Source organism: Brugia malayi (genome assembly GCF_000002995.4).
Source record: "Brugia malayi strain FR3 genome assembly, contig: Bm_v4_ChrX_scaffold_001, whole genome shotgun sequence".
NCBI lineage: Eukaryota > Metazoa > Nematoda > Chromadorea > Rhabditida > Onchocercidae > Brugia > Brugia malayi.
Genome location: NW_025062479.1, coordinates 6,013,210 through 6,034,183, shown reverse-complemented (window position 1 = coordinate 6,034,183; position 20,974 = coordinate 6,013,210). Strand labels below are relative to the sequence as shown.

The following is a 20,974-nucleotide window of genomic DNA, read 5'->3' as shown; positions in this document are numbered from 1 at the left end:
GCTTGCGCCCATTTTTTATTTGGTAAACTTATTGCATATCCACTTATATACCCTCATTTCCAACACCCAGATGTACGAGAAAATCTACGCCACCCCACCAGTGGCTGAACGCTCACTTAACAATTTTCCACAAACAACGTCCATCCGTGATACTCCACCACAAAAGGTTTAAGGCACTTTTTTAGCGAGTGCTCTTTTTTGTGCGGTATTGAATTTTGGGTTGAGTGTATCGTAGGCAGCACTACTTACGTTAAGGAAGAGGAGGAATTATTTTTTTGCTGCAGCTTTTTCAATACTTATGCAGTGAACTTGGAAGTCAGGAAAAGAGTCGGGACTGAATTTCTTTGCACTTTATTTGGTTATGATTTATTTGATTAACAGTTATCTTCCTATAAGTAAGAGTTATGGAATTGAATGTGCTAAGCTGTTTGAACGTTGCAAAGTCCGCAGAAATATCACTTATCTTTTCTTATCCCAAAGTATTTAGGAACTAATTTTATTCCGCCATTTGGTTTATGAAAATGAATGCAAAATATGTCGCTTATTTATTCATTTTCATTGTTGCGGATTTTAACATCGCGAAGCATTAAATAAATGTTAATAATGCTTAATATATCAATCCACTGATGTCTTTTACAAATCATCGTAATCGTTTAACTGACCTTTGATCCTATATCAATTCAGGTACTATGAGCACCCATCATGTAATGTCTATTGTAACCCATTATAGTAGCCACCATCATAATGTCTAGACAACCCATTGTACTTTCCTTTGTGATATTCATTGTAACTTATTATTAAAGTAACTCATTATCATGTTTAGACAATTTATCCTTTGTACAAAAATGTCTGATTATAAACCACTCCCACATCTTAATATATATAATGTTAGATATAATTGCTATATAAGGATCACCCTTGTTGAAAGTTTCAGTATGTGTATTTTTTACTAAGAGTTCAATTTCAATTATTCTTTATCAACGTATTGTGCTATTCTTCTGCTAATAAAAAAATTGGTTTATTTCTCTGTTTACCCCACATATTTACACCTACATCCAACCAATCTCCCTGCGACCAAAAACCTCTCCCAAAATTAATAATTAAACTATCAAATCTTCCACGACAATCATTTCTTTGTTCTCTTATGATTTCGTAGATATGCGATGTGCTTAGAATACGAAATATTGAGATGAACAAATTTATTACAGCTTAGTGGATTTAAAGAGTTTTTCAAACTTTTCTGCTTCTCTTCATATAGCGAGCACTACTTAAATCATTTATGGATAGCTCAGTATACACTGAAGGCATTCGGCTTTGAATATCGACTTCCCTATACGATGATTTTCTGCTGCCCGTGCGTGGTGGACATGAGCAGTATTGTGCATCTTCACTTGGCATACCTAGATCTACCTGCTGCTCCGTTTTGCCCAAGAGGACCTCGTATTCCTGCTGGATCTTGCGATCCTGTTTCACCTAAACATTGATTTAGTAGTTTAGCACACATGCCTGTCATTTCATTCCTTTGTGAATGTTATAAATAACAAACCATCCTTTCCTCTCTATCCTGCTCGTCCGCGATACCCTTCGAGACCTCTTATTCCAAATGAACCTGGCTCGCCTTTTTTCCCAGGTAGACCTTTTTGACCACATGTCCCATTTAATCCAACGGATCCTGGCTCACCAGATTTACCGCGTGCACCCATTTCTCCAGTTACTCCAGGAACACCTGCAGCTGAATCCCACATTTTTCTTAATCCCATTAAATTTCTAGCATGAAATTAACTAGAGACATGTTTCACCTGCATAACCAGTTCTTCCTGGTTCACCAATACGTCCTGGTCCTGAAGTGCCTTCTTGTCCCTGTAGGCTAGGAGAACCTTGCTGTCCTCGGGAACATAGTCGACAGTTGCTGCTCTACAATCATATAAACTTTCAGGGATATGTTTGTGAACAGCAGATAATAATTCTATTTAATAGATTAGGAACATCTTCATGGGTATCACATAATAATAAAAGGTTACATAATTGGCTGTGACTGGAATGGCATTTCCAGATAGTCCTAGAGTTCCAGATATTCCTGGTTTACCAGGCATTTCATCTTCGCCCTGTAAATTTTGCATGAAAGAAATGCACGAGAAGAGACTGAAATTATAGTAGTGAAATTATTGGACTGGAAAACAAAGCTTTCTGATAATCACTAAAGAGGACTCATTTTTTAATACTTCTTACTAACAGTTTGGATAACTAACAGGTTTTCCTGGCAGTCCTGGTGAAGAACAGGGATTCGATCTTTGACATTCTGAAATTCTTATCAGATGCGAGGACTGAAGAAAATAATCTTGATGAGTTTATACTTATTTTTTGTACTTCATTGAATTAGTATAAATCCTGTAATTTGGAAAATGAGAACTATATAATCATATGTAAAAATGATGTATCGCAGATTGATTGTTGTGCAGAATTTTCCGGTTTGGAATATTCGTTATGGAATGGATTAACGTTTTGTTCCGAATCATACTGCAGTTGATTATGTCTTATGTTAAAGATGACGAGGTTAAATAGATACCCATGATAATAAAATTTTTTTGACGGTGAGATGAATGGCAGGCAGTTGTTTCAATAATGGGAACATTTTATTCTGAAGGGGTCATTGAGAAATGTAATGGACTTGAAAAGTGAACTTACTAATCGTTTAAAATGAAGAACTACCTGTCTTTTTTCTCTGTTTAGTACGCGCGTTTCAAACAGTTGTTCCTAAGCTTCATTCGCAATCATACGGAATTCATCAGAGTTCAGTTTCAACCAAAGTACTTTTTCGTGCTTTTTTAATTTCAGATTAAATGAAGGGAATTCAAGTAATAATTTGCAAACCACATTTTTCAGTCACAATAAACAATCTATTTTTTGAAGTGCAAAACCTTTCATACAAAATCTTTGAGATGAAATTTTTTTTTCAATCAAATGGAAACGAACAATGTGATCTTACTATTTGATGACTTTTGCAACTGTAACAAATTTTCTATGAGCTGAGTGCAGGAAACAGTGAAGACTATATGACATAATAACGAATTTACCCTCTCGTTCATTTCGGTTATTTTCATGATAATCAGCGGAATATACAAGAATGCCACGATAATAGTTCCAACTGAAACAATGGTAGCGGTGAGGCCGGAAATCCGTGTGGCAAACATATTGCTGCTATTAGGTCGTTTCGGTGCACTGATCTGGAAAGTGCGATGTTTCATAGAGAGAGGATCTGTTGACAAAATGGGATGTAGTCACACATAGACACACGTTGAAATTATAATGAAATTGTAATTGAAATTATAATGAAAATGATAAATCCAAATATGATTGAGGTCGTTGTTGATAGAGAAAAAAATTAAAGCCTTTTAATGCGATATTTATGAAATTCATTGAACAGGGTCGGAGGAAGAGGAAAAAATGAGCACATAAGGTTGATACTGCGTACATCACTCTGAAGAACTACAATTTCTGTATGAAAATTCGCGTTTTAAATAGAAATCTGCAATTGAAAACCAGTCATCTTTTAGAAATAGAATTGTCTCTATATGATTCGTCTGCACTTTCATTCCTGCAACATACTTGGCCAATTTTATTGTAAGTGAGTAGCTTCAATAAACAATGCAAAATTTATTTCCATTTAATTTTCTACTGGTATCATCTTTCAGTAATGCAGAGATTTATTAATTTTTTCATCCCTTGATTTCATCAGAAAATAATGAAATAAAATAATTATAGGATAAGCGCGTTCTTTGTCATCTCTTATGTATTTATATTTACGTATTCGATAAACTATTTCCTAGTTTCATGCACCCAAAATTAATGACCTTATATATACGCTTGATCTTGACTCGTTAAAGTTTTTACAAATAGAAATTTACTGGCTATGCCGCTTCTGCTTTTCGATCCAAATTTGCTTGTAAGAATTTTAATCTCACTTGATTGTATACGCTTGAAACATTCCATTTTCCTAAGAATCGAAATTAATAGCATAAAAGCAAGAATTGTGATATGGAATATTGCACATGAAATCTTTTACAAGGATTATAATCCTGCAATTTCAAGGAACTAGTTTTAAATCATGAAATATAGAATAATTTTGATCTAACAATGCGGTTGACATCCAATACACTGAATCGTCGTAAAACGGAGGAACAATACTAATTTATCAGCTTATGAGACTAAGATTCTTCATAGAGTATGAAAAAGTTTGTTAAACTGATGATGCAACCACACTACTCTTAGGCTGTGAAATACAGTTAAATGTTGTTCTGATGGCAAACACTAATCAGTTATTTCTTGATTTTTTTTTTGATGACTTAATTATCATTTTAAACCTTTCTGTGATAAATCCAAGATCTTAAAATTCATGCTTCTCCACACTTCTTTTTTTCGCTTTCCTCATCAATAAAAAGTGTTGGTAAAAGTTCAGCTCTAATTGTCGTACAAGCTCTTAATAAATGACTTTAATAACCTAATAATTTGATGTATTTCATCTGTCGGCTACAACTTACTACTTTTGATGATCTACAAATGAACTTGCGAGATGCAAATGAATCAAATCTATTTGGCCGTAGGCGATTCACAAAAAGAGATATTAAATTTCTTGGGGTACAAATACCCCAAGAATAATGTGAATATATTAATACAGTTCTGTAGATTTACATCTGACGCGTGCTCGTTTTGAATGGAACTAGACCTGAAATTGCTGCGAGTGAGGTATTCGTCTAAAAGGAGGCTATTAAAGTGGCTATGAAAATAAATCCCATTTAGATTTCATTAATAAATAGATGATAAATCTCTGAGTAGCTCCAAGCATAATTACAATAGTTTATTTAATTTAATAGAAATATATTGATTTAAAGATTGAGAAAGATTTGGTTTGTTGTAAATTGTAAATTAAAAAAAGTACAGCCACTTAACGAATTGAACGGCTTTGTAATATGCATAAAGGGAATGTTTATCATTTTAGTATTTTCAGTTGTATGCATTAGTCCCACTTAAATTTAAATTCGATAGCTAGTAGTAGAAATCAAAAATTCATTAATCCCCATTTCAATAAAATTCAACGTTATGGAGAATGACCTGAATTCTATGGCAATTCGAAATTAAAAAAGTGCTCTTTAGTCATGCTATTATCTATAAGAAACAAATAGACATAGTAGTAACACTGTTAAGTTGTGCATGGTGAGTCAAGTAGGATGAATCTGAAAGGGACCCTGGTTTCCTCATCGTTCTATTGTTTTGTGATGTATTTGGAAGGATTTTGGCTATCCATAGTGTGAACAGCATATTCGAAAATGCTCGAAACAAACCAAATTACTGAGGATTTATAGGAAATAAATGATGCTTTACTTACACTTACACTATGAATAGCATAGAAAATTTATTTTAGATCACTACATAAGATTTAAATTACACATATGATAACACGTGCCGAAGAAGGATAGCGGTCGAAAGTCAATGTCGCGCCAAATAGCTCTCAACATTGCTGATGAAAACATCCTATAAGCGTTTTTCATATCTTATTTCAATGCTTTATTAGCTAATGATATTAAAATGTTTGGTTAATATATGGATACATCTTTTTTCTCCACCTATTGGACTATTTGCAAGTCAAGAATTAAAAGCCCAAGACTAATTCATAAATATTATAAGGATAAAAATCAATAATTGGCTTATCGTTTTATCTACGTTTTCACTTATGGTATCAAATTAATTTTGGGAAAGATTCCAAGTATAAAAAGCTGAGGATTCTTGAGTTGTGGAAGTTAATTTTCAATTCTGGTTAAGCCAATTAACTGAATATTGCTTTTCTACTTTCGTACCAATTCTCAAAAATTGTTTTCAATTAAAATTTTGTGGTTTTAATAATAAATTTTAGTACCAAAAATTTTCATGAAATTTATTTTGTACCCTTTTGAAAAAAAAATATCGGTTTAAAATCTAAAAAAACCACTCTTTTCTAAAAAAGGATATAGTAGCATCAGAATTAGTAGCAACTTTTACATAAAATAAAATCTGTGGTTTCCTAAAAGTGCTGAAACCGAAATCAATAAGAAATGGAATTTTTTATTTGAAAAAATTATTCTGAGCATTTGTAAATCAGTTTCATAAGTTGATTAAGCTGGTGTTGTCTTTGTTGTCAAAACAAGGACTCAGTGAATTGAAAGCTCACTTAGCAAGCCAACAATCGGTGTCCGCTGAGGAAATGGAAGTTGCTTCATAAATCATCCCTTGCCCACATTACATTCTTATTTGCCTCAAAGAAAAATGCTGCCAATTATTTTGAATTCTTCTGGCTTATCGTTGTCTATTTTTTTTTTCTTTTTTTTAATATGACATGAACTGAATGAAATAACCTTAAAAGTACAATTCTTTGTAAGCAAATTCTTAACTGTTATATAAATATAATTCAGGTGCTGAGCATTGTTGTGAAATTTAACTAAAATAACTTAAATATTAAGTGGGAACAATAAAATCACTTGAATTGGTTTAACATTGTTATATTAATTCGTCTAATTTTAAAATTTTTACCACTTTACAGTGAGATGCAAAATTCTTCTATAAAATTTCTAAATAGCTGAGAAATAATTTAAGATTTGTAATGTAATACGCGAATTGAAAAGAGTTCAAATACTGAAGAGTTTCCAATTTATCTGGGTATCAGTATCCATTCATGCATTTAAATAAAGCAATGAGTCTTAGAATGCAAGCGCACTAGCTCTTATTTATTGGTTATAACCGAAGATGCACAATACATGTCACTACGTATCTCGAAACTTATATGCATTGAGTTTATTGGCATTTGAAGTATTCTCTGGAGTAAAAAGCATTCATAAATTTGGCAGTCAAGAGATGGCTAACAATGATTGTACCGCATACATATTGTACACTTTCGCAATCTCTTTAGTTTCTTTTTATTTTTCATGGCTTTTTAAGAAGCATTCTGATAAGCTTGAAGATTTCATATAGCTAGGATAATTTCAATGATATCCTGCTTTTCATACATTACAGTGGAAAATAAAATTTAGAAATTTATAGAATTTACTAATATTTGGACAAGATTTGTATTTTTACTGTATAATTGTCTGCTGTAATTTTCAAGAGCTGAAATGTCTAAAAACTGCTGGTGAGTCATTTCTTTTATCTTTTATGTAAATTCATTCTGTTATGTTTTTGCAAACCCTTTTACATTTGAAAGTAGTGGATTGAAATCATCATATTTATGATCTAGATTGTGTGTGTGTGTATGTGACGTTCAGTCACTTGGAGATTTATTGACCAAAGTTGTTTTGTCTTGAGTTCGCATCATTAATGCAATTAGTTTGGTTTGAAATGTTGCTCACTTCACATTTCGAATAAAATGTACATTGGAGACTAACTATATTCATCTTCTTTTTTTAGTCTTGAAGCGCATGCTTTTTTTCACTTTTGAAATACTGACAAATCAATTTAACATACAATTACAAGAAAAAAAGAATAACTAATGAAAAAATAACAGTGAGACACCATAATTTTCAAAAAAACCACTTAATAGAACCACTTGAAAAATGAGCATAATAAATTGTCAAATTAAAAGGAAATTCATAATGTCGGTAATGAACAAGAAGCTTAAATTTTTGATCGTCTTATTTTTATTGTTAAATTTACCCGTTTTCCAATATATATATGTATGTATTGTTTGCTTTGAGTTAAATATTTTTCCAATTGAATCAAACTGATTAAATCAAAAATTGATCACATAAGATACTTATCTGATCCGTCCAATAAAAGAAAAGGATGTAGACAAAATTTTCAGAAAAAAAACTGGCTTTGACAGGAAGTAGTTAATCTTGCCGGAAATTTAGAAGATTGTTAGCTAACTTGAAATTATTGTTCTTATTTCCGCTTTAATGTTTTTGAGTACAACTATAAATGCTCAAGTGACTTAAAGCTTGTTTCAATTACTTATATGAAAGGGTTAAAGACCGAAAAAGATGTTCTTCCTTTCTCCCTCTCCCCTACTGACTGCTCTAAAAAATATTAGACAAAATTTTAAACAAACTCATTTTATTTCTTCTTAACAACGCTTGCATAAACAGAAGCTATCACACTTTTTATTATTTCATATTCAATTATTATTTCAATTAAAGTTACTCCACAACCATGTAGAATTATATGCATTCATTATACCATTTTCAATTGGAATTTGCTTTTTTTATATGTTATTACTTTTTATTTCCTTGCATAATGTAATTTTAGTACTTTCGTTAGGAAATTTTTATAAATTAAGGTACATAGTTAATTGTATTATAAGCCTGAATCCTTTGCATTTATTTTTGTCACTCTGTTGATTTTTCACGATATAACAAACTTTTCTTTAATTTCAAAAACTAATAGCTCACTGCATTCTGATTTACTCAAAAAATTATTCAGGATTCCTGCTTAGGATTGCAGTCGTCGAAACAGTGTTTTTCTCACCTTACAACATGCCGTTTTGTAACCCCTGCAAAGGATATATTTGAAGTTGTTAAATATATCATAATAAACACAATGCGTTTTACTACTTTCATGTGGATTTACCGGACTGGTTATAAGTTAGTACGACATGTGTGTTCCACAGTAAGCCGAATGCATATTAATCTGAAGAATTCTACAATTTTTCAATATAGGATAAAAACCGAAAAACGGTCAAGTGATTTTCATTAGTTTGGAAAATTTATAGTACCGCAATCCAAATATTGATTATGGATTTATCACAATTTATTGTTCTCAACATCAATAGTGGACATCAATTATTCTGAAATTCGGCTTTGTCGGCCTCTTCATGCTCCTCGAATATGTCATCACGCAGAACTTCTTACAAATTATTGCAGTGCAAAGTCAGTTCATTTCCGCCTGTCCCAGGTTTAAAATCTGAACATAGGATGTGCAAAAACATCCGTTATTTTGTATCAAAACAAAAAAGAAAATAAGCAAGATAAGTAGCTTACTTCGCTAAAAAAATCGGGATTTCTTTAAAATTAATTTCCAGAAGAATTTACAGTAAGTCATGGTGTTACATCAAAGGCGCGAATCGGATCGAAACAGAATGAAGTTCTGTTTGATACCTTTGGAAAATCGAATATGTTAGCTAATGGGCAAAGTATTGGCAACCAAGACTATTCTGATGAAAGAAAGGCTGCAAATGCGCATACGCGTCTTTTGAATCAGATTAAGACTGCAGCACGACCTTTCCAACGACCTGCTCTAAACTTTCACACTCCCACCGAAATTCATGTCCGAGCTGCACTGTATCAAATTTTTGACTTAGTTCGTCTTTTATTACCTAAAACTTCATCAAGGACCCATTAAAATAATTTATATAGAAAAGCTGGAAATGGTGACAGCATGAATTAGAAAAATAAAGCAACTTAAGGAATTTATAAATATGCGTACTTATGAAACGACGCTTTTAAAAACAATTCATTTTTTCAAAGAAAATAATCTTAGTGTTTGAAAACTATTTGTACTAGTAATTCAGGATTATCGAAACAATATAGTGACAATATCAGGCTATTTTCATCTGTGGTGGATTGATCCTTCATTAAGATGGAATGCTAGTGAATTTAATAATATAACAAGAACATTCATACCATCAAAATGGTTCTGGAAACCTGAGCTGTACTTGTATCACAGGTATATCTTGACTACCTGTTTCAGTGCTAAAAGGATTTTAAAAACCTTTTCCCCAAAGGTTTGAAAGAATGGATCTCGTAAGTACAAAAAATACTGATTAAAACATTGCGTCTGCCGGGTAAACTTCAAACGGCATTTACAGACCTATAGGACAGACCGAGTATTTTAAAACGTGACAGTCTCGCTTCCTTACATCATCGGTTATATCATGGAAGACTGTGCAAACACAGTGTTCTGCAAGAAATGGATGAACAAAAATAACCATGAGAGAAGAATAGACAAACACTTCGATTTAATTAGTAATACTAGTATGGGAAATGTAGAAAGTTGAAAGTAAAAACGAAAAAATGGACTAAAATTTTTTAAACCGATATTTATTTAAAAAGATGGAGAGAAATATTAGGGATATCTCGGATTTTGAGAATGAGAGATCTGAGTAAATCTCTTAAATGATGTTAGTGATCTCACATCACACATATTGCAAAACTGATAATTTTCAGCGCACAAGATAGAGTTATGGATTATGCGCCAGATGCAGTAGCAGAAATTAGTGCCAATGGTCGTTTGCGTGTTTTCATTCCCATTACTGTGCGTACCCTATGTCCCATCAATGTGAAACATTTCCCCTTCGATATACAGAATTGTACATTTGCGGCAAGTCGATTTCAAATTTGATTAAAAGTTAAGGATTGGAAGAATAAAATAATAGAAGAACATATCAAATCAGTTACCATGCGAAATGAACAACATATTTGTGGGACTCATTCTTCTTTTTTTAATAAACTTAAATAGAAATGGCTGTATTTGTCAAAGAACATACTTAAGTTTTAAACTTAATCAGTATTCCCTTTTTGCGGTAATGGAAGAAGTTTCTCTTCAACCGCTGCAACTACACAGTGTATTTCATATATGAAATAAGCACTCATTCTTTTTGTTGCATTTATGCAAAACTATAACTCAGTCTTTGGATTTTGTATGATGGGGATTTATGGCGATTTATTAATTAAATGAATATATTTTCACCTCTACTCATCAATTCTAGAGTATTTCAGAAGTAGCAAAATAGTTTCTCATTTTAGTAATGAAGATTATTTGTACGATCATTCGTTATTTTGGACTGAGGTTATGGCAGTCATTACTGTGAATTTCATCAAAATATAAAGATGAAATCAGTAAGATTGAAATATAAACTTGGTGTTGCTCGATTAATTATTTGCTTATTCCGATCGTCTCCAGTTGTTTTCCATACTTCTTGATATTGCATATATCACTACTGCAATAAATATTACCTACTTTTCTTAGGACCCTAGAACTTTAGATAGTGCTTCATAATACTTTCTTGCTGTTTTTAATCAATTCCATTATCTTGTATATAGCAGTATAGATTAATTTGACATTTGTTCTTACATCTTCGTGCTGGTAATAAAAGTTGGAGCCTAATGAATAGTTCGTAGCTGCAATCAATATTTGTATTCAGTACACGGTAGATACTCCCATTGGTAACTGATCCATGATTAATGAAGGATAAATGAATGGTACAGCCGACATTTGCTAGAAACTTATCATGTTTCAGTCTTATGTTGCTTCATTAAAATAAAGCTTGAGCTATTAAGACTCTTGACTTTTTAATTTAAAGAAAATTTTAGTTTTTGAAATTTATCTGGTCCTAAGGCTGATCGTTTCATATCTTTTTTAATCCTTTTCCAAAGATAATGATTTGATTATTACTCCTACATATCTTATAGTTTTAGCTTCCCTATTTGTTTAATCAAATTGGTTCCGTTACACTAATTTTTTTTTTAATATAAAACAATTATTACGACGAAATATAGATCCATATCGTTATTGTTATCCCAAAACATTTTATTCTATTTATACTAAATCCAACTTCTCTATTCTTTTTTGGCTAAAGCCCTTATCCGTTATTTCACCTTTCCCATAACTTCAGTTAGGAGTGATCCATATCCGTTTCACTTATCTGGCTACAAAAAAGGGTTGACAACTAATGAATTTGCTGACGAAAAGAATCATTTGCAGTGTGGTTCATGGTCATATCAATATGAATATGTAAGTTTGGTTGTTGATCAACAAGAAGTATTCCTCAACGATTTTTACAACAGTCAAGAGTGGCTACTAGAAAATGCTACAATAAGCAATGGTTATATTCTATGATAGTGTTATTTGATTGATGATATTTTTGCACCTCATTATGTTGATAGACTAGATGCCGAATTGTTAGATAAGTCTCAAAGTTATTAAAATTTCAATATTGATTTCTTTTTAAAATAAAGTCAAATCAACTACTTTTTCTGTAACTGCATGACAATTGAAGGCACAGTAGAATATCTTGAACAGGAATCTTTCTCGACTGTTTATATGGTCTTGATTCTTCGACGAGAATCGTTTTATTACGTTTTTAACTTCGTTTTTCCGACTACTTTGGTAAGTCGTCTTGTAAAATGTATTTTTTTCCTTCTTTAATGAGGCATTGTTTCGAGGAATGAACGATTGCTTGTTTTTTCAAATTATCTGGGGAATCGTCTGGAGATTTAGATCTAGTTGTCTGGAAACTCCATTAAATGTTTTTTATCGTTTGATCATGCATTAATCTTATTTTAAAAGAAAATTACTAAATAATTAATGACGGTTTGAAAAAAGCGACAAAATAAAAGGAAATGCTTCACTGTTCCATTTAGGTAAGCATTGTAGCAGTTATTGGTTTTCATGCTCCGATAAATGCTACTGGTAGACACGAAAATAAATTTCGTTTGGGAATCATGACGTTACTAAGTATGTCTGTCATGCTTTTGGTGCTGGTTGATGAAATGAAATTTGTATTGAAATCAGTTCCTGGTCAGAGAGAATCATTCTACAATGTGCCTTTGCTTGGTTTGTTTTTTCATTTACGCAAAAATTTAAGACAATTCAAATGAAGATAATTGTCAGCTTCTGCTACAATATCAATGTTTCAGCAGTGTTTCATATGGTACAGATGCTTATTATAAGTGTCGCTACTTGCACCAGTTCAGTATTTGTTTATTTAGAGAAATATGCCTTACGAAACCAATACATTGAGGTAGTAAATGTTTTCAGCCTTATTCTCTAATATTTGTATTTAATAAAATAATCTTTTGCGCGTTATTTATCCCATTCAGTAGAAGTTTGTATGACCTTTTAATCATAATTAAGGCAATCCCGTGGTGGTTACGATTTTTATCTGCTAAGAGACTGTTTTGCTGTTATGTGCCGAAAAGATTTCGAATAGCAAGCAGTGAAGAGATCAAGCGAAATCAAGATGTTACAACACGTTTTGTCAGTTCAGCTTCTGATAGCTTCACGTTTCGGGATATAATTCCTGCCGAGGCAAGTATTTAATAATGACGAGCAGTAGTTCCTTTCTAAAATAAAATAAGGATGAAGAAACAGCCTTTCTCAATTTCACCTCTCCCATGCTATTTCGCATCATATTGAACATTGCTTTTTGTCAGCCTTTTGTGCTAACAAATAATGGTAAAAGATTGACTTCACAGTCACTAGGGTTTTGACGCTAGATGATGCGATGTGATTTGAAATCTGGTAAATCTAATAAAAGAGATGTTTCAACTAGCTCTAAACTACAGCGGTTATTACTAAGGGAAGGTAAGAAATTTCCCAGCTCAAATGATGGACATTAAGATCTTACTGTCTTACCAAACTTAAATTATCTGGCAGTAAAGCATTCCATCTGAAAAATTTCCTTTATTTTGTATCTAAGTCGGATTAATTTGAGCAGAATGCTCTTGCAGTTTTAGGCCATTTACTTAGAAAACCAAAATTGTCATTTACTTAGAAAACATATCTAGCCCTTCTTATTTTGAATAGAAGGTTCCTAATTTTTTGAAGGTAAACATGACGGAATGTCACCAAGAAACAGCAGTATCGGAAGCAGTTGCCGATGCACCACCACCCATAAATACGCAACGGATCGAATTACTCGTTAATTTGATGAGACAATTTATACAGCTGAAAGAAGAAGCTCAAAGAAAGCATTGCTTACCGGCTTACTGGAAAAGGATTATCAGAAGGTTGGAGAACATTTCGCTTACCACTTATCTTTTCCTTATCATTACCAATGTTGCCATGTTTATGTGCCATGATCTTTGGTACTGATCTTTCGTACGACAATAAAATTTGTCTTTTTGGTCAAGTGCCATTAAATTCCGAGTTTGTTTTTGTGTACTTATCTTATTCATATATTGAGCTACATTAATTCAGCTCTAATTCCAAAGCTATGAATCCTGACTCTTATGGAATGATTTCAAACATTCTGCATTTGAAAATTACATAATTATGTGATCGCTTCAAGAGTGAAACTAATTAAGCTAACACTGACGACATTTATGCATGAGATTGAATCTGATTTATGTCGCTACAAATATCATGTTTAAAACAATGAGAAGTTTGCTAAGGAAAAACTTATAAGCCACCAGAAATCATCCATTGTAATCGAGATTAGCGTGTGTAGTCCAGCACAGGTTTCCCTAACAAATACGCAGCTTTTGTTATTCCAAGATCTCCCTACGTTTTTTATGGCTTGTTTGTCGCAAGTAGTAAATAAGCTTACATTAACTTAAGCTGTCCCGAGATAAGCCGAGACTATTGTTTCAATATTTTTCAAGGTGAAAATTCTTTGTTGGAGACTGCTTCAATCATAGTATGAACCATACAAAGTCGTAACAAGGTTTCCATAGGTGAATCCGAAGAATCATTATCGAGTAAAAAACAAATTTCTTTCTTTCGCTGATACGGAACAATTATACAGCAAGTAGAATGGACCGTGTCGTCTTAAATTTACGGTTCCGCCTGGACTTGAAGCCTGAAATAGCTCTAGTAAATAATGTAAGGTTACCAGAAGTCATATAAAGCATGGTTTCCGTGTATTACTTTTAACTATCACCTTAAAATTAAATGTACGATAAAGCACTATTTTAGAAAGTGTTGCTCCTAACATTAGAAGACTATCAAAAGTTTATCAGCTGACAGAATCATTTAGTATCTTTACAACATTCAAACATCCAGACACTGCGTCTGAAGATTTTCACATCCAAGATTTCAGCAGTAGCAACAACTACTAAGATTTTACACAAATGTCAATTATCTAATATTAAAACAACGACGAAAGTTATACATATAATGGAAATACTGTAGAAATATGGAACAATTTTTATATAACAATATTATCAGGTGTTTGAACACAGTGATGATGTTTGCAAAGAAAAGAAAAATGAATACAGGGATCACCGGATATGAAACAAATGACTGAGGTATGATAGCAATTAGATATTCAGTTATAAATGTTATATATACATATCTCTTCCATCGGCAACAGAATTCACAAGCTGATAAGCACAAATTACGACTTCATACGTGAAAAAAAGTTTACCACCGAGACCAGGAAACTGGCAAGACTCGATGATTACAGAGATTTGCAATAAAAAAAAATGCAGTCTGAAATAATATATCAGAGCTGAAGGCATTGGCGTTTAATTTCAGTGTCTTAAATTGAAAAAAAAAAAACAAGTTAGAAATACTTCAGGAACATGAGTAAATTTGAAAGTATTATCCGATAAGGTTAAGAGCGCAAAACTACCAATTCATCTTCTCTTCATGGTGACGTTAACGCCAGCAACATGACAAATTGAAATTCAACGAGATTTAACAGTGGCACCGCATCTTAACAGGCTTATGAAAACATTGGAGCGAAGTTCTTCATCGTGTCGTTCTGATTCACAGCGCAATCTTTCCAGCGGCGTCTCACCACATATGTTTTCTTTATTTGCCAATTTTGTAATCGTTTCCTCATCTACACACGACTTGAACATCTAATTGAATCGGTAAATGTATTTATAAACCATTAGTATAATGGAACTATCTCAGTGCTTATAGGCTGAAGAAATACGGTCAACTCAAATGTTTTCAAATATTAAAAGAATGTTTAAATTCCCTTCATACTTATTAAATAACAGTTATCGTTCCAGATAGGTTCAAATAGGTCTTTTTTATGTATTGAGAACTAGAGAAACCAGACAGATTGAAAAATGCAAAGTACCTCAATAAGATCAGCATCTAGACTGTTTACTGCATAATGAAGAATATTGTTGCCGCATAAATCCTAAAAATAAGTAATGCTGTAACAGCATTTGATTAATAAAAGTGATAAAAAGAGAACCTACCGACCGCGTGATGAAAAAGTGCTTGCCGGCTTAATGATTACCATTAGATCTTAATTCTAATCAAGGAACTTAGATCTGTAAGTGTAAAGGCAACAGATCAGAACTCGTGGGTAAAAGAGCGTATTCAATCCAACTTTTTAAAGGGAAGGAATAAAGTTTTGCTTATTGTTTTATAGAAAAGAGGTTTGAAATTTGCGCATACTGTGTTCATAGGGTTAGCTCCATATCTCAAAAGACACAGGATCGTTAAACTGTTATCAACACACGGCTCAGTCTTTCTCGTGCGTATACCATGCTTCTTAACTGCACATAAAAGTGGAGTTTGTCCCATTCCATTTGGCATGTTAATATCAGCCTTCCCACTAGCGCACAGAATCTAAAATATGACGTCGTATCTTCGAAATTATGAAGCAGCTATAATAGCTTCATAATGATCGAAATGAGCCATAAAATAAAAGCTAAGATCAGGAATCAATATCCGTTTGAAATGTATAACAAACTACGATAAATGCATAATCCTTCACTACGATAAATGCAAACGAAATCACTTCAACAATTTCAGTCATTCCATTTGACGCAGCATAATGCAAAGATGTCTGCTGTTCTGACGATGCCGTCTGATGATTTGGATTAGCTCCGGCTTCCAACAGGTATGCCACAACTTCAGAATTATTCTTCTGTACAGCCAAATAGAGAGGTGTTTCGAAGATCGCATTTGGCAAATCGAAGGCTCGCTGTGTACAAATATCTTCAGCCTTTAACATCTGCTCTACAAGAGCATAAATTTTCGGGAGATCCATATGCAAAATAACAATATGCAAAAGACTATCGCCATCTTGATCCTGATAGCACAGTGAACCTTCCAATTCCTACAATACAGTTCTTAACAAGGCGTATGCAACTATCACTGGATTTACATAATATAGATGTGTATTCATTCATCACGTATGCTGTCGCCTGCACTCAATAAAAACAGCAAGTAATTCTCCAAAGGTTAATTTAATTAGCTACACCAAGGCTTTAACTTCACATATGTATTAACTTTTTTGGTCAACACTCACTTTCGACTGGCTCCAAGATTTAATCACTTTGCCATTTTCTTTTTTCACTTCCCAAATTATTCTATTGTTCCACCTCCTTTTCTGCATAAAATCTAGACACTAACATGAGTAAAAAATAGCTGGACTGCACAAGTACGTTCCAAAAATTGCGTTTAAGAATACTGGTTAATTAAGTTCCAGAAGATCAATTATTCAAGCAGCGACAAATAACTTATAGATAAGCTAAGGATATATGAGCATGCTCTGCGTTTGCAATTGCTCCCATTAACAGTAAGTTTATAAAAGTTATGCGCCAGCATATTTGGTTTTTAGATTAAAATTAAAACTGACCTGCATACATTTACATGACCATGCCCAAGCTTCAACCATTTCATTGTCACTAATAAGAGCCCTTAAGCGACTTTTTGCTAAACGTGATGTTGTCACTTCTCTTCTACTCTGGTTGGTTAAGAACTCAGGAGCTGCCAAATTCTTTTCTTCGAAAATAACTGGGATCTGTGCGGCCGTTCGTGGCAACACAGGGGAACATTGTGGTGCACTTTTAGCCGAAAGTGGTGAAACGCAATTGTCTTCAACAAGAATCCGATACAAAGGACTATCGAAATTTGTCTGATTGCTACTATCACTAATGCTGTTGTTCCTGGATCTTACTGATATGCTACTTTTCGGTGACTGTACTTTTGTTGTATATTCTTGGGAATATTTCAAAATAAAATCAGAGAGGTCTTCAGGAAGTTGAGTATTATCCACTACATCTCCAGGATATGAAATAGTTTGTTCTAAACTTAGTGAAACCTGATGCAGTGTGTCTGATGGACCACAGCGAAGACCTGACTGAACTGTATCCGGAGTCGAACAACTGGTTGATGCAAATTGTATAGGATCTGGTCCAACCGTTGAAAACATGGGATTTTCAAAGCCATACTGACCTCTGTTATAGTTTTCAGTATTTCCGTCGAAATTTTGTGGCTCTGTAACACAGCTATTTCTTGAAGTGTATGGAGCATAACCAACAACAGTGTTGCGCAAATTACGAACAGGTCCTCTAGCGAGTAATACCACAGATTTTTCAACTGATGGTTCTTTCGCTTTTTCCAGCACAGGTTCTGCTTGTTTTCCATCATTCTTTGCAGCAAACCTCGAAGGACTTGCGGTAATAGCTTTTTCGGATAAAATGACGTCAACATCACCAACATTTTTTTCATCCTTTCCATATTTTCCCTAGAAATGACGGAAATATACATAACATATTTATGCAATATTATAAAATAATCTAGATGAAGAGTAGTGTTTCATATTCCTACGTTTAAATGAAATTTTTTCAATCGAACAGTGTACTGAATAAGGGGATAAGGAAAAATTGACATCACTCTAATTCCATTCATACTGGAAGGGTTTCAGTTGTTCCTGAAATGTCCTATAGACGCCAAATCCAGACAACTGAAATAATGAGAAATAAAAAAGCCTATTTAGCAGTAAATGGCAAACTTGATAAGCAGAGTCACGTGGCAAACGGAATGTGTCTTGGTAGCTACTCTTTTCCTGATCGCAATGTTCCTACCGAATGGTCGGCAAGAGGAAAGGAAAGGACGACTCACCTTATTTTTCTTCGCAGTATCGCTATTTATGAGGTCATCGAAAAGAGTGCTATTGTGTCGACTGGTTTTGATTGTCGTGCTTGTTCTGCATGCCAGTGTATTTGAACGTAACCTTTGTAAGGTGACGAATTCCGAAGGTGATATTCTTTCAGGATGACAGCTGTCGTTTCTGCTAGTTTTGATGCAAGGATGAGAAATGTCAGGGATTGACTGTTTAACTCCAATGGACAATAAAGCAAAGTTTTTAGTAAAACCATCCGAGATATCTTTTTGTAATGGTATCGGTTTTAATTTTTTAACAGTTTGGTCATTTTTCAAGCACTCTTCAGAAGCCATATTCACTGCTTTAGAACATCACAAGAAGCGCTATCGATCCAAATCTGATAAATTATGTGACATACTTTCACTAAACATTACAATATGAATAAATACTGCACGCATTCTTTTACAGTCTACTTTAAAGATTAATGAATTAATTGAGGTAACCGTAACTGTAATGTGACATCAAATTACATCCAGACAAACACATTGTCCATTCGACATCCTATTTCAAAGAGCTACGTGCAACTCAATAATGCATAGTAAAGTAGAAGATCAAGGTCCAGCTAGGATGAAGTTACGACAAACACTAGGAGGAGAGAAGTGATACTAAATTGATCGATCTACGTCGAACACATCTGTGCTCTAATCAGCATCAATACTCGAGCAATTTATAAAAAACGTATCTCACACGGAGTGGGGCAAAATACTGCTCAGCAATTCCCAGCTGTATGAAGAATCCGTGTGCGTGCATTCGACAGAACCCTCCCCGGAAATATATGGACGTACATGCATGCTCATGCATGTACAGTGTACATATATATGTACGTATGTGCCTGTGTTGTGTATATGTGTGTGGGTATGTGTGTATACCATAGTTGCACTTATTTTAAAGACAGCATGAAAAATCAATGTGGAGTTGAGCGACTCGGGATGGATGTGTTGTTAGGATATTGCATTGTTCTCCAAAGCATTCCCTAAGATGACGCGGAAGTTACAAAAGTTATCTAGGTGACACGAGTCATATTTTCACAAATTATGAAGAGGTGCAAAGGAAGGAAGAAAGAACACATCAACATGAAATGAGACGTAGCTAGGTCAGCTATGGCTATCGATATTCTAATTTGAACAGTATACTTATGTTGTCTACACAGGTGTAAGGCATTCCCGCTGGTCTAATAATGCTTAGGATGGAGACGAGAAAAAAGGAACAAGAAAAGATGACTGTTCCAATTCACTGGGAAAAACTTGTCTTCTCTGTTATCTTCATACTCCCTGGATTGATTTAATTGTTTTATTTTTTTTAAATGGCCGTCGCTTGAGTTGCCAAAAAAATATTTGGTAGCATGTTAAAATAGTAACTAGAAAAAAAAAATTAAAATAATTAAAATGAGACCTAAGCATTTAAAATTTTACTATTTCATAGTGTGTCATTCCTTCAATTCATATACAGTCAACGTTTCAACATCGCGATAGCTTAGTTTAGAACTGCAGAGACTAACAAAAAGCAAGCATTGTACTCCTTGGTCGTCATTTGTATGTTTCCTTTTATTTCCAGCAATGGGACTACTGGTAAACATTTTGAAATTAAGAGAACTACAAATGGGTAGAGAAATTTCAAATTTGCGCTCATAGATAGGTGTTTGTCATATGAAGAATCTGAAAACAAATTCACAGTAGGCGTGAAATTATCTTACGAATTGAGAAAGCAAAATCAAATTTTTACTGTGAAGACCAAATTTATTTTCTGACTGAACAATAATAAATATTGGAAGATTTTCTGAGAAATAATTAGAGCATTTCATACAGAACCAGAACCATCCTACATCGTCCAATTTCCTCAATGTAACACTTGGGATGACGACGTGGTTGAATTCAATCACTCGTACATTAATTTATGTTTTTTAAAGTAGAAATAAATGTATTTCAAACAGAACCAGAACCATCCTATATAAGCTTAAGCGGGTCATATTTTGTTGCGTATGGTCACTTCAGTCCGGCCTTTCTAACTCATAATTCAATTTTTAGTACGATTGTTAGCAACAGTTCGACAGCAATATTTCATTCCTTTTACATTAAAGTAGCTCAAATACTTCATGAATTTGATCTAGCTCCCAGTTCAGTTTCAGATATTTTAACTGATAAAATTCAAGCACTTCTACAATTCTTAACGCATGAAATATGCATGAAATACAATCCAGGTCTTGCAAGTATTTGCAGTCACGAGCAACAAAAAGGAGAATAATTTCGGAGCTTGCGTTCGCTGACGGTATCGTGTTTATTGTGATAGACCTCATGTTGTATCCGTTGAGCAAGAAGGACGAGTTTTTAATGCTAATTATGGGCAGAATAAGTGATGACCCATGGGTGACACACAGGT

General features: G+C 33.5%; 3 protein-coding genes across 3 annotated transcripts; 1 reads left to right on the top strand and 2 right to left on the bottom strand.

The window, feature by feature from the left end:
* Positions 1 to 1,559: 1,559 nt before the first annotated feature.
* Bma-col-113 (Uncharacterized protein) lies at positions 1,560 to 3,245 on the bottom strand (the record flags this gene model as incomplete). Its single annotated transcript, XM_043073801.1, has 5 exons — positions 1,560 to 1,726; positions 1,800 to 1,914; positions 2,022 to 2,105; positions 2,250 to 2,324; positions 3,075 to 3,245. The coding sequence occupies 5 exons, from the start codon at positions 3,243 to 3,245 to the stop codon at positions 1,560 to 1,562; spliced, it is 612 nt and encodes a 203-aa protein (XP_042929735.1).
* A 5,588-nt stretch (positions 3,246 to 8,833) lies between these two features.
* Positions 8,834 to 13,833, top strand: Bma-lgc-30 (Uncharacterized protein; the record flags this gene model as incomplete). Its single annotated transcript, XM_043073800.1, has 10 exons — positions 8,834 to 8,888; positions 9,053 to 9,318; positions 9,530 to 9,684; positions 10,185 to 10,338; positions 11,722 to 11,842; positions 12,017 to 12,126; positions 12,381 to 12,573; positions 12,657 to 12,760; positions 12,874 to 13,047; positions 13,567 to 13,833. 10 exons carry the CDS (start codon positions 8,834 to 8,836, stop codon positions 13,831 to 13,833), a joined length of 1,599 nt encoding a protein of 532 aa, XP_042929734.1.
* A 1,535-nt stretch (positions 13,834 to 15,368) lies between these two features.
* Positions 15,369 to 18,891, bottom strand: Bma-nfki-1 (Uncharacterized protein; the record flags this gene model as incomplete). Its single annotated transcript, XM_043073799.1, has 6 exons — positions 15,369 to 15,545; positions 15,773 to 15,835; positions 16,099 to 16,272; positions 16,445 to 16,765; positions 17,288 to 18,178; positions 18,556 to 18,891. 6 exons carry the CDS (start codon positions 18,889 to 18,891, stop codon positions 15,369 to 15,371), a joined length of 1,962 nt encoding a protein of 653 aa, XP_042929733.1.
* Positions 18,892 to 20,974: the final 2,083 nt, after the last annotated feature.